Source organism: Hippopotamus amphibius, chromosome 3 (assembly GCF_030028045.1).
Source record: "Hippopotamus amphibius kiboko isolate mHipAmp2 chromosome 3, mHipAmp2.hap2, whole genome shotgun sequence".
In the NCBI taxonomy this organism is placed as follows: Eukaryota; Metazoa; Chordata; class Mammalia; order Artiodactyla; family Hippopotamidae; genus Hippopotamus; species Hippopotamus amphibius.
In genome coordinates, this window is record NC_080188.1 from 55,085,928 (window position 1) to 55,102,545 (window position 16,618).

Genomic DNA, 16,618 nt, shown 5'->3' on the forward strand with positions numbered 1-16,618 from the left:
ACAATAATAATTGCCAAGGACTGATAAAGATGTAGGACGCTGACTGACACTGACACTTTTTGTTTATTTTAAAAGGAACCAATATTATGTACTGATTTGCATATTAAAATACATAACTGCTAGTTTTGAATTTTAGATGGCCCTATTGGGTTATGTCTCAACAGTCTATCTAACCAAAACAGTCAATTCTTTCTAAGCAGACATTGGGTAAGAGGCTCTGTAGCTCTGACTTTTATTATAGTTGGATCCATAGCCCTTATACTCTGAAGCTCTTATTTCTAGCTCATTTCCAAATAACAGAAGCACCATGAGTGTCGCCACTGCGGCACCAAACCATGTAAAAACAGCAATCATTAGTATTTCCAAGTGTTTACATCTGTCCCTAAATGTAGTGTGAACTTTACCTTGAAATTACACAGAAGTATACAGTCAGTGCTCATCAGTGCTGACAAAAGAGGGGAAGAGTTAATGGAATTTTATAAAAAGTTATAATTTTTAAAGCTGACTGGAGTTTGGGACTGGCAATAATCTCTAAATATTCTAAGAACATTACAGGTCAGCACTACAGAATATGAACTTAAACACCACACTCAAGTGAAGAAAGTGAACGCAGATTTGAAGGCAAATAAGTTTGAAAAGACTATAGCAATTCGACTCACCCAAGTATCCAATCAGAGTAGCCCCAATTGTCCGTGCGGGTCCATTAAGATGTCCTGCTGAGTTGTGTATCAATTTCACAGGAGTGGCATTTTCATGGGAAGAAATGCCTAACTGAAGAATAGGAAAGGAAAAAAAATGTAACTATAGAGGAATAGTCTGGAAAAGAAAAAAGACTGGAAAAGAAAAAAGAACATGATGGGGAACACATATTTTCTCTCAATCAGAATACTAAAAACATGAGCATTCATTTTTCTTTTTTTAAGTGTGCAAATACTTTCAAAGGTGTGGAAACTCAGAGGAGGTAAGTTAAATATAGTCTACTGAGAGAAAGATGGTGGGGGGGTCTTGGGAAACAGCTTCCGGGGTCCTCCTGAATGAAACTCTGTTGTGGTTTAAAGGTTCTTATCACTCATTGCCTCATAGTATTTCTGATTGGTGAATATAATACTTGCTTTACTCCATATCCAAGTAAATGTCACATACATTATCCAAAAGTTTATGGATAAAACATGCCCACACAAAAGAAATGTTAAATTTTGCACATACATACACATTGTGATTTTAAAGCAAATATAATCCAGCCTTAATTCTGTTATCTGTAGAACTAAATTTATGTAGTTTACGTTCCTCAGAAGATTATATATATACGTATATATATATAGATATCTATATATATCTATATATATATTCATTCACAGGCAAACCTCTGCACAACAGCTTGTCGATACTTACTGTTCCCAAATCCTTTCCTTCCAGCGTCTTGATTTTCTTCCCCTCAGCTCTGCCTCCCCTAATCAGCCAAAATGTCTCGTCAAGCTCACTGATGACTTCCACCTTCCTACACCTGATGGTCAGCCTTCATCTTTCTTGACTGCTCTAACACATCTGCCACAGTGAACCACTGCCTTCAACACCACCAGATTCTCCTAGTTTTTCTCCTTTCTTGCTGGCTCTTTAGTCTTCTCTGCTAGTTCTTCACCATCTTCCCAACTCTATAACACTGGAATGTCCCAGGTCTCCAACTGTAAACCCTTCCTCTTCTCCACCTATACCTACTCTCTGGTGAATATACCTAGTCTTGCGGCCTTAACACCACCTATGAACACCCATGGCCTTCAAACCTCTCCCCTGAACTCAGATTCGTATTTCCAGTGACGTCTCCCCTAAGATGTCTAATACGTTTCTCAAACTTTTCCCAAACATAATTCTCAATATCTCCTCCACCCCCCCCAACTCCTCTTCTTATAGTTTCCTCCATATCAGAGAAAGTGACTGTTTTTGCCTCGCCTACTACCCAGACCTTCTCCTGTTTTGTTCTAGCCACACCTGCCTCTGTGGCAGGCATGCACTTGCCTCAGGGCCTTAGCACTTGTATTCCTGGAATGCAAACCCCACCTGCCCCACACATACATCTCATTCTCCCCATTCGCAGGGTTTGCTGCCTCTTCCCTTTCAAGGCTGCTCCAATTTCACCTTCTCAGTGAGTCCTCCTCTGACCATCCTACTTAAAACTATAAGCTTCTCTCTCTCCTCTTTCCTGGTTTCTTTTCTACATAGCACTCTTCAACTTCTAACATACTCTAAGACCAGGTTATTTCTTTAATTATTATTGTCTATCTCTTCCACTAGAATGTCAAGGCAGGGATTTTCTCTTTATCTACTGCTATGTCCTGAACAGAATGGCACCTTATATAGAAAAAATTTATACCATTAAAAATAACAATTGTTTTCTTTAGTTTCCTAAAGTTCAATTTCTTAATTGCCAATAAAAATATAAGAATTAATATAAACCACGCAGTTGGAAGGCAATTCTCACCCTTCCAAGTTAAACTAAATACCTAAATATGTTTTGGCTTAAATTCAAGGCCAAGAAAACCAAAACAATATTCGAAAGGCACTGTTTTTAGCAACCACTCATCTTGGGTAGAGCCCAGAAGGAAGCTCTGGAACATCTTTCCAGTGAGAATCAGCGCAGCCCACTGGGAAATCATTCTGCTTACCTGCTTAGCGATGGCTTTGCTGTCCAACTTGTTGTACACTTTCCGGATTCTTGCCACTGTTAGGGCTGACACAGACAGTGCATAGAGGCCAAATGACACCTTCTCCTCTGGCACTAATGACACAGGAGATGGGACCACACCTTCGGATTTTGCATCTTTACCTTCAAAAGAAGAATAATCCTTTTCAAAACCGTCAGTTTTTCTCCTGATTCTAACACAACTTTTCAATTCTTATTATCATTTTTAAATGGGTAGCCTTGAAAATCTTTTAAAGTGGAACAAGGGAGCTAAATTTAAAAACTGTTTAATTTCCAGCTCTTCATTTGTTTCTTTCATTAGAAAATAAGGAAAAGTCATCCACTCATAAAGCTTTGCACCCCAAGTTTTATTTTCAAAATATACTTAATATACAGCATAAGGTAAAGGAAGACGAAGAGTTTTAACTGTTACCAAACAAATCACAAAACATTGCCCTTGGTTCCAGGGAACTCCTGTTCCTTTTCTCATTCCCTTAATGAAAATGAGTGGAATGTCCATGAGCTTCATAGCACTAGGTCTCCTTCCCAATGAGAGCCCTCACATATGCCTCTCTTTATTCCCCTAGACAACATGACAGAGTAGTTTTGAAGAGAGATGGCTTAAGTTTGAACCTCTGCTTTATCACTTAAAAGCTTTGTGACCTATACATCTCTGTGCCTCAGTTTCCTCATCTGTAAAATGGGGGTGATATCAACAGTCCCTAAGTCCCAGTGTTTTGAGAAGATGAAGAAATACTTGTGAAGGGCTCCTCAGTCAGTGTTAGCTATTATTAGACACTATCTGAATCAAGAACCTGAGTAAAAGAGAAATTACTTAGCCGTAAGGTTATTACCAGTCACAACATATTTGTCCCAACTCTTCTGAGAACTTTGGCAGAATGAGAACAAGGGGATGGAAGACATCACTTGGAAAGAGTACTACAAAGGAATTGCAGCTTAACATCAACTCTGATTCTAAATTCCTCTTGGGAAAAAGGATAACAGGAGGGGACTGCAGGAATAAAGAGACAAAGAAAACTGATGCTAACTGGTCTAACCTAAAGAACACATGTGTGTTTTCTAGACCCATCCTTTTTTCCTTTAACCAGAGTAGATACACTTTAAACTGCTTCATGTAATAGGAGAAATGACAGAAAGAAGAAGGCTGGGGTTAGACTGTTAGAAAGTATACACCTACATCTTGGAGCCAACAAGAGAAACTGGAAAACTAGTGACCCGGCATGAAGACAAGAAAGGACAGGATGACAGTGGAGGAGGGCATTTTGAATAAGAGTGCGTGGTCAGTAGTAGCATGCTGAAGAGAAGTGGAGGAGAAGGCCCTTTTGGGGGATACATGTAATGTACAACCTTATCTACACATATGCATGTATTCATGCATCTATACCGCAGGAGGTAAGTTTTATGTAACTTTATGAACAAAGAGTAAGTTACTCACATGGCATACATACGGCCTGAAAGCTTCCAACATAATTTGGTCCTAGTTCAAAAATGGTAGTAACATTTGAAGGAGGTAAAACTTCTTCTAGAAAGTGCGTGGGTCCCAGGCGCCAAACCAATGAAGCAATTTGGCGCTGGGCGGGCGGAGTACCAATGTACGCGTAGACTGTGCTAACCACTGGCGGATTGACAGAGCCTGAGCCCCCGGGAGTGCTGTGAACATAATGAAGCTATAAAGAAAACAAAAGGAAATGTGTGAGATTCAACCCAATACACTTTCACCAGGAAAATGACCGCTTTCTGTGTATATTTTCATTATCCCAAGGCCATACAACTTGACAAATGTACAAAAACTATTGAGCTGGGAAATGTAAGGGCAAGCCAAGACTCTAGAACTGATAAGCAAGTTGGAAATTTGTAATCTGACTCTGTAATACAGATAAACTATCGAAAGCTAAAAGGGGCAACCGTCAAACACAGGGATTCTGTTACCGTCTGGTTGGTTTGCATACCAAATTAACAATGGTGCTATGAAATTTTCAGGTTGATACAGAAAGAGCTTTCCAACCATGGTATTCAGGCAGTCTCGAAATCAGTTATGATACCTTCAATGTGAGTCTGTTAAGTAAAATTACTCATGAAAAGTGTTTCATGATGGGTAAAAGGCTACAAAAATATTAGAAAAATGAATAATTTATGTTATAATTTATAAAGTTTAATCTCAGTGAAAAATATATTCTCAGATTTGAAATTAAACTACTGTTTACTAACAAGATGCTTAAATTATCATTCGATACATTACAATAAATACATAATTAGAACGTAAGCGATAAGGAAAGCAAGTTGCTTCTTGCAGAATATGCAGCTTTCATCACTTGACAGAATGAGTAACATTTCCATAGACTGCTTTGTCATAACATTGTTCCAGCTTCAGATCATATCTATTGTTTCATCTATTAAAGAACAACTCCTTGCAATGTTAACAGTATCAGTATGAAGACCAACATGTAACCTAAAGCTGGTTTCACAAGACTGTGACTTCTCACAGGCACAGTAATGATGACAACGTAAATATATCAATAATAAATCTCCTACCTCTCAATTCTAGGAGTTGAGGGCATTTTTATTTTCAATAATACTAAAAACAATGAAGGAGCAACCTACTAAAGAATCTACAAGCCCATTTCAAATGCAATCCTGTATACAAAGAAAATAAATGACTGTTCCCACAGAGTTCATTTTAGGGTTTATCATATTGAAACACGATGTCACAATAAAATATCATTAAGGAAGGAAATGTATTCAAAGAGGCTGCCCATTTCACTGCTTTTTAAACTTCAATTCACACAAAAGGCAGACTTTACCTTTGCTGCTTCTTTCAAGTGATATCACTATAAAAATGGATACCATCTTTTTTTTTTTTTTAAGAACTTTTATTGAGATACGGTTAACAGACAATAAATAGCATATATTTACAGTGTACAATTTGGTATCCCAATCTCCCAATTCATGCCCCCCAACCCTCTCCGCTTTCCCCAATTGGTGTCCATGTGTTTGTTCTCTACATCTGTGTCTCTGTCTCTGCCTAGCATTTCCTCTTTCATAGTTGTTAGCATTTGCCTTATGTATTGAGGTGCTCCTATATTGGGTGCATATATATTTATAATTGTTATCTCCTCCTCCTGGATGGATCCCTTGATCTTTATGTAATGTCCTTTCTTCTCTCTTGTAACATTTTTTATTTTAAAGTCTATTTTATCTGATGTGACTATTGCTACTCCAGCTTTCTTTTGATTTTCATTTGCATGGAATATCTTTTTCCATCCCCTCACTTTCAGTCTGTATGTGTCCCTAGGTCTGAAGTGGGTCTCTTGTAGACAGCATATATATGGGTCTTGTTTTTGTATCCATTCAGCCAGCCTGTGCCTTTTGGCTGGTGCATTTAGTCCATTTACATTCAAGGTAATTATTGATATGTATGTTCCTATTACCATTTCCTTAATTGTTTTCTTTTTGTTTTTGTAGGTCCTTTTCTTATGTTTCCTGCTTAGAGAAGTTCCTTTGGCATTTGTTGTAAGGCTGGTTTGGTGGTGCTGAATTCTCTTAGCTGTTGCTTGTCTGTAAAGCTTTTGATTTCTCTGTCGAATCTGAATGAGATCCTTGCTGGGTAGAGTATTCTTGGTTGTAGGTTCTTCCCTTTCATCACTTGAAATATATCATGCCACTCCTTTCTGGCTTGCAGAGTTTCTGCTGAGAAATCAGCAGTTACCCTTATGGGAGTTCTCTTGTATGCTATTTGTCGTTTTTCCCTTGTTGCTTTTAATAACATTTCTCTGTCTTTAATTTTTGTCAATTTGACTACTATGTCTTGGCGTGTTTCTCCTTGGGTTTATCCTGCCTGGGACTCTCTGCACTTCCTGCACTTGAGTAGCTATTTCCTTTCCCACGTTAGGGAAGTTTTCAACTAGAATCTCTTCCAATATTTTTTCGGGTCCTTTCTCTCTCTCTTCTCCTTCTGGGACCCCTATAATGCGAATGTTGGCGCGTTCAACATTGTCCCAGAGGTATCTTAGACTGTCTTCAGTTCTTTTCATTCTTTTTTCCTTATTCTTTTCCGCATCAGTGATTTTCACCATTCTGTCTTCCAGGTCACTTATTCGCCCTTCTGCCTCAGTTAATCTGCTGTTGGTTCCTTCTAGTGTATTGTTCATTTCAGTTATTGTGTTGCATATCTCTGTTTGTTTGCTCTTCAATTCTTTTAGGTCTTTGGTAAACTTTTCAATCTTTGCATCCAGTCTTTTTTCAAAGTCCTGGACCATCTCCACCATCATTATTCTGAATTCTTTTTCAGGAAGGGTGCCTATCTCCTCTTCATTTAGTTGTTTTTCTGGGGTTTTATCCTGTCCCTTCATCTGGTACAAAGTCCTCTGCCTTTTCATTTTCTCTATCTTTCTGTGGCTGTGGTTTTCACTTTCACAAGACGAAATACTGCTGATACTGCTTGATACTGCTTGATACTGCTGTCTGCCCTCTTGTGGAGGAAGCTCTTTAGGAGGCTCGTGTGTGCTTCCTGATGGGAGGGACTCCCCATCTTTAGGAAGTTAAAGAATTTGAATAGCTTGCTAGCTCAATTCGGTAGAAAGTAACTAGTAGAGTTCATTTTGATTCAAAAAAGGAACTTCTGATTCTTTACTGGTTACTTCAACTCTCTTGCCTCTCCTCTGAATACTGTAGTATGCTATCTAGAGTAATATTTATACATTCATTCATTCAACAAACAATAAGGGAACACCTACTACTATTATCAGGGACTAAGCCAGGTGATCTGAGAACAAGGGTGAACAAAAACAATTCCAGCTCTAAAGGGACATAGAATTTACTGGAGTACATACAATAACAATGAAGTGACGAAATAATGTGTTCATCGTTTATTTTGGCATCCACCTGGTTTCCAACCATCTAATTGGTCTCTCTCTGGTGAAAAAGCACATAGCAATCTGGCTCAAGCACTGACATATTCACTAACTTCTTTAGCACCCTGTAACCCCTCCTTTCGAGTCTTTCTAACAAAGTAACATGAATTAACCGCCACATGACTCTCACATATTGTTTAAACCAGTACTGAAGGTCAACTTAAAATTAAGATAGTAATTATTAAAATACCCCTGCAAACACACATACTCGCAAACACACCCACCCCTAAACATCCTGTAAAACAGGCTGAGGTTTACAGGCACAAGCACGCTCACCTTCACGGTGCTGACAAGCTGCCCATCAATGTAGAGGGCTGCAGTGCTGTTCTTCAGCATCCCTTTGCTCATCACCAGAACCAGATGATGCCACTGTCCCTCAATGATCAGTTCTCCACAGCGGAAGCGAGCACAGCATGGCAGGATCTCATAGAAAGAAGATTCTTCACTAAAATCATCAACTAAAATGAAGAGGGAACAGAAATTAAAAACTCAACATCACCCTCATTCTAAGAGTTACTCATATCTAGATTCTGACTCTGTTACAATAATATGATGATGATGTAAATGAAAATACCCTATTCATTCAATAACTTTACCTGTGGGGATATATGTATAAATACAGCTGATTCACTTTGCTGTACAGCAGAAACTGACACAACCGTGTAAAATAATTATACTCCAATAAAGAGCTTAAAAAAAATAACTTTACCTGTAGTAAAAAGTAAAACCTGGGATATATTGTGCTTTGTTCTGCTCAAGATACATATAGTTAAAATCAAATAAAGTGATAATAATATAAAAAAAGTAAAACAAGACAGTAAAATAAAGTTATGAGAGACAACAAAAAGAGATTAGTTGATTATTACCTGCTATGATCTGTTACAAAAGGTCTTTTAAAATCCTAGTTTGACATGCATTTGATTATAGCACTGGTTAGAAAAATAACCAAGAAAATTAAAAGTTTTATTCTTGTTTTATGCTCTGTTCAATGAGACAGGGGGGCAACTATCTGTTCTCAGTTTGTGGCTGTCTGCCCTGACCCCTGTCTGACAACAGCTGGTAGTAAGTAGGTGATTTATGGAGTGGAAAGGTATTTTTTTGGTCCAAGTTTCCTGCTTCACCTGACAACTCTGGTGATTTGCTAACATTTGCAATCACTTCTTGACTCTAATCTGGCTTCTCTCTGCTAGCCAGTATGCTGCCAAATCACGCTAGGAAATAATGGGTTAACGTAACAGCAAGATAGTTAAAAATTAATTTATCTTTTATAAGAACTCAAAAGAAGGTGGGACAGCAGCAGAAATCCAGATGTTGAAAATTCATTCTTCCCTCTACCTTAAGAAAAATTTTTAATCTTAACCATGTACCTTAAAGCAGACCCAATGGTTTTTAGCACAAGCACATATAATACACTGAAAATTAAAAGTTTAAATTATTTGAAGAACTGCAAATAAAATATTCTACTTCTGGAATCTTAAAATATTTGCATATGCCAAAATGCCAAGATTATATTTTTCAATGACAATTCAGAAGATATATTTACTGATCAGTTAGGACCACTATGAAGACAGCATCTTATCCATAGGTGACTTAACTAGGAAGACACTTGAATAAATTAGGCAAAAAGCAGGGTCAAATAGCTTTGAAAGGTCTAGTCTTATGGACCAAGGGAGGCGAAAGAAAAGATAAAAGGTATGCGTGAAACAAAGAACTGTTCCCTCTCCCTTTCCTGGTTAATAGACTGAATCTTCTTGAGAAGTGTAGAAGATATTACTTATAAAAATTTTCTGAGAGCTTCACATTCTGACTCAGGCTTAAACTAAGATATACCCAGCATTCAGTGGTATGTCAGGATATTTGGTGAGTCAACTGGTTTCTGACAACTCTCAGTTACCAAAGGTATCTTAATGGTCTATAGCTGTTCAGAGGTAATAGTAACATTGTTTGTATTACTAATGTATCTGTTACTACAATTTCTAGTGACATATAGACTATCACAGTCTTGCAAATTATATTTAGTGAAAATGATATAGAGTTAGAAAACATTTTTTAATGAAATACCCCTAGATCTACTTCTAACTTTTCCATTAAATTCTATCCTCTTTCCAAATTCTCCATTATTATTCAATTTTCTCATTATTTCCCTTTCAAGTAATGTCTACTTCTTTTCCTTTATTTTTCCTTCTTCTCATTCATTCATTTATACTTTTAAATAATATCTGTGGGCCTAGTATATGCTAGGCACTATTTTAGGGGGCAGGGCCTAGATTACAAAGATAATAACACTGTGTGTGAGAACGTAAGAGCTCTAGTAAGGTAGACGGGCTGAAACAAAATAAGGAACTCAAATCTGTGAAGCCCAGATAGGTGATAAAGAATATTAAACACAGGCTAAGAGAGTGGGCACAGGGAGGAAAGGAAGACTCAAGAAGCGTTAAGGAGGCATCATACAGTAAGACTGAGTAGAAGGGGTGGTGTCTTCAAGGATGACTTGAGGCTTCTAGATGGGGTAACTGCTAGTGAGGGTGTCATTTACCGAGACAGGAAAACAGAAGGAGATACAGGTTTTAAGAACAAATATTACAGTTTGAGTCTTTTCAGGAGGACTATTCATATTAAGATGTCTAATATGCAGTTGAAAATATGAGGACAAAGCCTGGGACACAGACAAATTAAAATTTTTTAACTTCAGAATCCCTGGGGGTAAAAAGACCTAATGCTAACAGAACCTGACGTTTTCTCACGAAGAACAGGTTGAGTACAAAGACTAAACATAAGAGGCTGAAGAATACCAATTTTAAGGGGAAGATGGAAGAGAAAGCTCTTGGAAGAAATTGCGAGAGAGGTCAGAGGAATAGTGAAAGAGCAAGGAGTGCGGATCTCCAACTGAAGACTGAAGACAGTTTTAATTAGCAAGAAAACATTAACAGGCTCAAGTGCCACAAACAGGGCAAATAAAGTGTCCACCAGGATTTTAAAGCACTTACTGTACTGATGCCTAACTGTGCTGATCATGATGAAGAATCCTAAGTAAGACAAGAAGTCTTACAATCTAACTGAGGAGCTAACATTCATATTCAATTCATACGTGAATACCAGCCACAGGTGAAGCAATATGTGCTATTATTTTATTTAGTTAAAAGACAAAATCAGATAATAAAAAAGAGGTGTGTGTGTGTATATGTTTGTGTCTATATATGCTTATATGCTTATTCACATATGTGAATACATGCTTATATTCAGAGCAAAGAAAATTCAGTGAACTGAGATATTCGTGAATGCCTTGAGTTTGAAGTTCTATTGTATAGCAACATAATGTTATGGCATGTTGCAGGGAATTGGGGAATTAGGATTATTAAATGGCCTATATTAAGACCTGAAGGTAAGTGATGAACAAAGTAATTAAAATGTTATTGTGTCTAGCACAGAGTGGCACATATGGTAGGCAGGTGCTCAATGAATATTCAATAGTTAAGCAGAATTCACAGCCAATGAAAATCCTAACTAAAATATATTAAACAAGCATCCTGCTTTCCTAGCAAAAGCTGTGATTTCTTGGCAAGTAGAGGTGAATCCTTATTTTAGGAACTCTCTCCGCTGTTTTCTAAGTCTCTTGAAAATGAAAGTGCCTTAAAATTTCACTGGTAAACAATATTCCAGATTTCATATAACCTGTTCTATTCTGTAATAAGTTAAATTAGAAAAGAATTACCAGCTGGACCTTAAAACTGATTATTAAAATGAAGTTTGGTACTTTTAAGAATCACAAGAAACAAAAAAGAAAAAGACAGACACTGACCATAGTTTTGGAGTAGTTCCTCTTTGGTGGAGACAATCAGAGATCGGTCTTTTGCTGACAGGATTATGGCAAGGCACACGTAATGCTGCTCAGAAGAATTTGCTCGACGAACAATGGTAAGAAGCCTGACAGGGTGGTTATGTGGAGGAGAGCTGAAATGTTCAATGCAAAACCAGCTGGAGTAGCTTAGGCCAGATGGAGGAGGGAAGAATCTTTCACCTAAAGTGAAAACAGAAAAATAACAATGAAAGAGTTTGTGTTGATTCATATTTATATTTTAACAAGATGCCCCCCAAAAGCAAAATCTTTAAATAAAAGATAATCTACTGAAGTAAAAAAAAAAAGAATCTCATAAACAGAGAAAGTAATATTTACCAGAACCAATGCCGCTGACCACGGCCCCGTCGGTAAGCCCTGTTGTGACGGCATTGTTTGTAGGGGCGTTATGAGGGGCCAAACTGGGCAGGAACAGGCATCTGTTAAAGAAAAGACATCATACGTGTTAGAGAGCACCTGCTTGCTTCTCTTATTACTATGTACTTACCACACTGACATAAACAACCATTATTTGAGGGTAACCAGAGATAAGAGATCATGGAATAAGTCTGGAGGCCTAACAAAGTCCTTTCCTTCTTTTGATTATGTGAGAATATCAAAAGATAGATGTAATAAATCTCCACTTTTAAAAATTCATATTTTAAAAAAATCATAGTATAATTTGCCCATGGTAAAATGCACCAGAGGATAACCCTGTTCAAGACATTGGAACAATTTCATCACCGCAGAAAAAATTCGCTTGTGACCATTTCTAGCGAGTCACTCTCCCCTGTTAACACTGTTCTGATTAGTTTTGCCCAGTCCCTAACATGTTTTAATACATTGTTTGATAATAACCCATGACAATGCTCTTAAAATACAATTTATAGTTTTAGATCAACGTATAAGAATCCCACAACTAGTAAAAACATGGATCTTTTCTCTTAGCATTTATGTCCACTTCGAGGCTGACACACTTTATAAACATCCTCTTCTAGATTCATTACAGATTCTTTTTTTTCTTTAATGATTAATATACTTTATTCTAGAACTTTGGTTTAAACTTATTTTTTATAAGCGGAGGAGAGCCTCTCTCTCTCTCTTTTTTTTTTTGGCCATGTGGCTTGCGGGATCTCAGTTCACCAACCAGGGATTGAATCCGGGCTACAGCAGTGAAAGCCTGGAATCCTAACCACTAGTCCACCACAGAACTCCCTATATTCTTTATTGTTACTTCTGCTATTACAGTTTTCTTTTTTGCCACTTGAAAGTATTTATTTGTTTAATGTGATAGTATCTTACACATTCTAAGTATTCAGTTACTAATACTTAGAATGTGTAAGATACTAAGTTAGGTAATTTGAGGGAAAAAGTGACAAAACCTAGCCAAAGAGCTTTTAATACACTTTTCACTTGCATATTATCTGTAACTTGATTGTACTAAATCAGAGGTTGACAAACACTTTCTAGAGCAGCCCAGAGCATAAATATTTCATGCTTTGCAGACCTGATAGCCTCTATCATGACTTTGTAGTCTCGCATGAGAGCAGCCATAGATAATACACATACATCAATGAATGTCGCTGTGTTACAATCAAATTTGTTTACAATAAAAGAAAAAAAGAATTTACAAAAACAGATTTGGACCGTGGACCTTAGATTGCTAACTCCTATACCATATCAATTATTTAATAATAAATAATTAAAAATAATTAAATCTAAAAATCTTAACGTGCTCAAGGAACTCAATCATTTGAAAATATACAGCATGTACCAAATTTTAATCACGTAGATTTAAAACCAAAGATCTATTTCTCAAAGGCAAGACTGAGGCATAAAAGAAAGTAATAAGGCTTGGCTACCTGGCAAATTTCTTACCCAAACCCTTCAAGGGATGTGTCAAATTCAACAAAAGCTGGAGTAACTGATGACCCATGAAGTCTGATGTCATGTGGGGTTGTCATGGAGACCAGACACTTCACCCTGGTCAGAGGTACAGTACTTCCTTCTGCAGATTTCACTAGGCTCTTGCTTATCCGGTAATGGTTATCTTCATGTGAGCTGAAAACATTATCGGAACCCAGACCTTCCACAGATGTGATCATACTACCTGTAAGTCAAAGAAAACCTCTTGGGAAAAATATTATGTACATTTCTAAAATGACTTTAGCAAGGCTGATTAATTTTAAATGTGACTCTTCAGTTTCAATATATACAATGATTTTATTTTTAAACTCCAAAGCTATTATCTAGTTTTAATGTAACTTATGTTCATTTAAAAACTTAAACAGTATATGTTTTTACTTTGTTATATATTACTAAAGTAATAAACACATTGCAGAAATGTCAAAAACTACAGAGTACAAGCAAAGATCGGCTAGAAAAAGAATAAAAATCACCAATGACCACTATCCAAGCCATTGTTACAGTAAAATTTAATATAAGCTACAGTTAATAATGTTTATAAAAACCAGATTATATTTTTATTACACAAAGTAATTTACTATTTCTCTTTGAGAAGAAAAAATATTTGAGAAGTATTATAATGGAAAGAAACAGGTCATTTTTCTTATAAAAAAAAAATCATAGATAAATAGCAGAAACTCACTTCTCCCATTTTCTCCCCATTTTTAATTCTTCCCTTACAACTATTAAAATTAAACTTGTGGGGCTTTCTGGGTGGCGCAGTGGTTGAGAATCTGCCTGCCAATGCAGGGAACATGGATTCAATCCCTGCTCCAGGAAGATCCCACATGCCACGGAGCAACTAAGCCCGCACGCCACAACTATTCAGCTTGCGCTTTAGAGCCCATGAGCCACAACTATTGAGCCCATGTGCTGCAACTCCTGAAGCCCACGTGCCTAGAGCTCGTGCTCCGCAACAAGAGAAGCCACGGCAATGAGGAGCCCGTGCACCACAACGAAGAGTAGGCTCCACTCACAACTAAAAGAAAGCCCGTGCACAGCAAAAAAGACCCAAAACAGCCAATAAATATTTATTTATTTAAAAAGTTAAACCTGTGATCACAAAAATTCTTGAATTTAAAAATTCCTATATGCATGTAAATGGTAACAATTTCAAGAACAAAAAAAAACACCAAAATTTAAACAAGCTGTTTTATTCTTTCAGGAATACATTATAAATGTAATGGAGAAAATATTCCCTCTCAAGATAAATCACATGAATTTAACTGTTTCCCTCTTAAGTGTGCTAAGCATTCAGACAACCATAAAAATATTTCAATATTCTCTTGGAGAAAGGAACTATTTTTGTCAATTCTAAGGAACTGCATAAAGTACAAAAACAACAATAACAAAAATATATATACATGCAGGGGATTGTATGTTAATTGATAAGAAAAATTGAAATATTCTGTTTTCCAGTAAAACTGTGTTGGAACTCAAAAGATCTTAATGTTTCCAAAACACAGTATTCACTAACCACTGATAATAAACTGCAGGAGGAAATATTAAGATTGAAATAATGGTTGACGGTTATTTACACTCTGATTCTCACTGGGAAAAAAGGGGCTGAACTAAATGATTACTATATCCTTTAAAAATAGGTATTCTACTCTTCTAAGTTTCATTCTTTCCTGCTACACTAGTAATGGTCACTTCAATCCATCAACACAAATGCCTTAACTATGGCTAACAATGAGACAAAAAACTGTACAGTTAAAACCCACCAAACAATTGAATTAACACCAGGAGGAAATGCAGGGCATCCAAGCTCACTATTGAGAGCACTCTTAGCCCTCAGTTCTTGAGTAGATAGAATCTGGTGCTGCTCCATGGTCTATGCCAGATGGGTAGGCAGTGCCTACATTCTGCTAACACCCCCCACTCCATCACCTTTCTATCAGCCTAATGCAAAAACTTCTCTTCCTTGGAGCCCCCTCAACAGCAATCCTAACACACCCCTCTCTACGAAACTGCCATCTACTGTTGCTGGCATTTCACTCACCTCTTTCTTGTACTAATTCCTGCTAGTGCACTGAGGGATGTCAGGGTCCACATGAACAACCTATCTAACACCTCACCTCTATGATCACCTTTTCTCCAATGAGCTTCACCTCAACTTTACTCCAGAGCCAGAATCTGAGCACAGCAGCCTTTTCCTTGCTTGCCTCACCACTTCAATTTCGATTCCCATTATCCTACCTCACTCCCCCAGTTCACCCATTCTTTTTCTCTCACTACACTTGCCCAGCCATTCTTCTCCAGCCCAGTCATCTACCCCTTTTCTCCCAGCCTATCACTAGCTGCTTCACTTTACTTCTTCTCCTATCTACCCTATACTCCTTGGTGTATCTCTTCAATTATTTTTATTAGTATTTTAAATTTCCTATCCTCCATGTCCTCCTAGCCACAGCCTGTTAATAATCCAATCAACCTGCAAAGCCACAGCCTGTTAATAATCCAATCAACCACTCTAGTTTAGGCAGCAAAGGCTAACTGAGAAAGGGAAAGAAATTATGGATCCTCTGAGAAACAGGTATTCCCCCTTCCAAGCCGAGCGGCATTCTCATCTCCTCTGGATCTTGCCGGTATCAATGACTCCGCCATCCCCATCTGCCCGCTTCTCCAGTCAACCAATGAGATCTTATGTTTTTCTCTTTAAGTAACAACGAATGAAAAGCAACAACAAACCCTGCTCTTTCTTTTCTTTTATAGTCAAACTTCTTGAAATAATATTCATCCCCTACGTGATTTTCATTTATAAGATAAACCAAAAAAGGGAACTTCAAAGGTCAACTTACTTCTCATCTCTGGCTCATAACTCAGTGAACTTGGTTTGTGGACCCTATATTGTTTCAGCAATTTTTTGTCCCAGGCACCACAATTTAATGGACTTGCCAAACGTAAAAACTCCCTAAAGAAGAGACAAAGCAAAGTTATTTCTTGATTGGGAACATTACATAATCTATAAACTAAACACACCAAAAATGTGATTTAATGAATTATAACAGACTAATTAAAAATACTAAAGCAATCAGTTATTATAATATACAATGTTAATTTTATGTTTTAATTCACCAAGCACTGAAAAGAGCACCAAATACTGTGAAAAGTTAGAAAATGAAACCTGAGGAGCATGTTCTGCTGGAATGTGATGGGCAGAAACACAGTGAAGTGTCAAGGGGTTACACAAATAGAAGCCCTTTATATCCA

General features: G+C 37.3%; 1 protein-coding gene across 10 annotated transcripts in view; it reads right to left on the reverse strand.

Annotated features, from left to right (window-relative positions):
• Positions 1 to 16,618, reverse strand: part of WDFY3 (WD repeat and FYVE domain containing 3) — a 250,654-nt gene that overhangs the window by 90,943 nt on the left and 143,093 nt on the right. For all 10 annotated transcript variants that reach the window (XM_057728829.1, XM_057728822.1, XM_057728824.1 and 7 more), the window contains 8 exons: positions 16,207 to 16,319; positions 13,322 to 13,553; positions 11,783 to 11,883; positions 11,408 to 11,626; positions 7,885 to 8,066; positions 4,134 to 4,365; positions 2,661 to 2,821; positions 660 to 771 (listed from right to left, as the gene is read on the reverse strand). In XM_057728829.1, the coding sequence (XP_057584812.1) occupies positions 660 to 771; positions 2,661 to 2,821; positions 4,134 to 4,365; positions 7,885 to 8,066; positions 11,408 to 11,626; positions 11,783 to 11,883; positions 13,322 to 13,553; positions 16,207 to 16,319 (1,352 nt within the window). The remainder of the gene's footprint in view (positions 1 to 659; positions 772 to 2,660; positions 2,822 to 4,133; positions 4,366 to 7,884; positions 8,067 to 11,407; positions 11,627 to 11,782; positions 11,884 to 13,321; positions 13,554 to 16,206; positions 16,320 to 16,618) is intronic.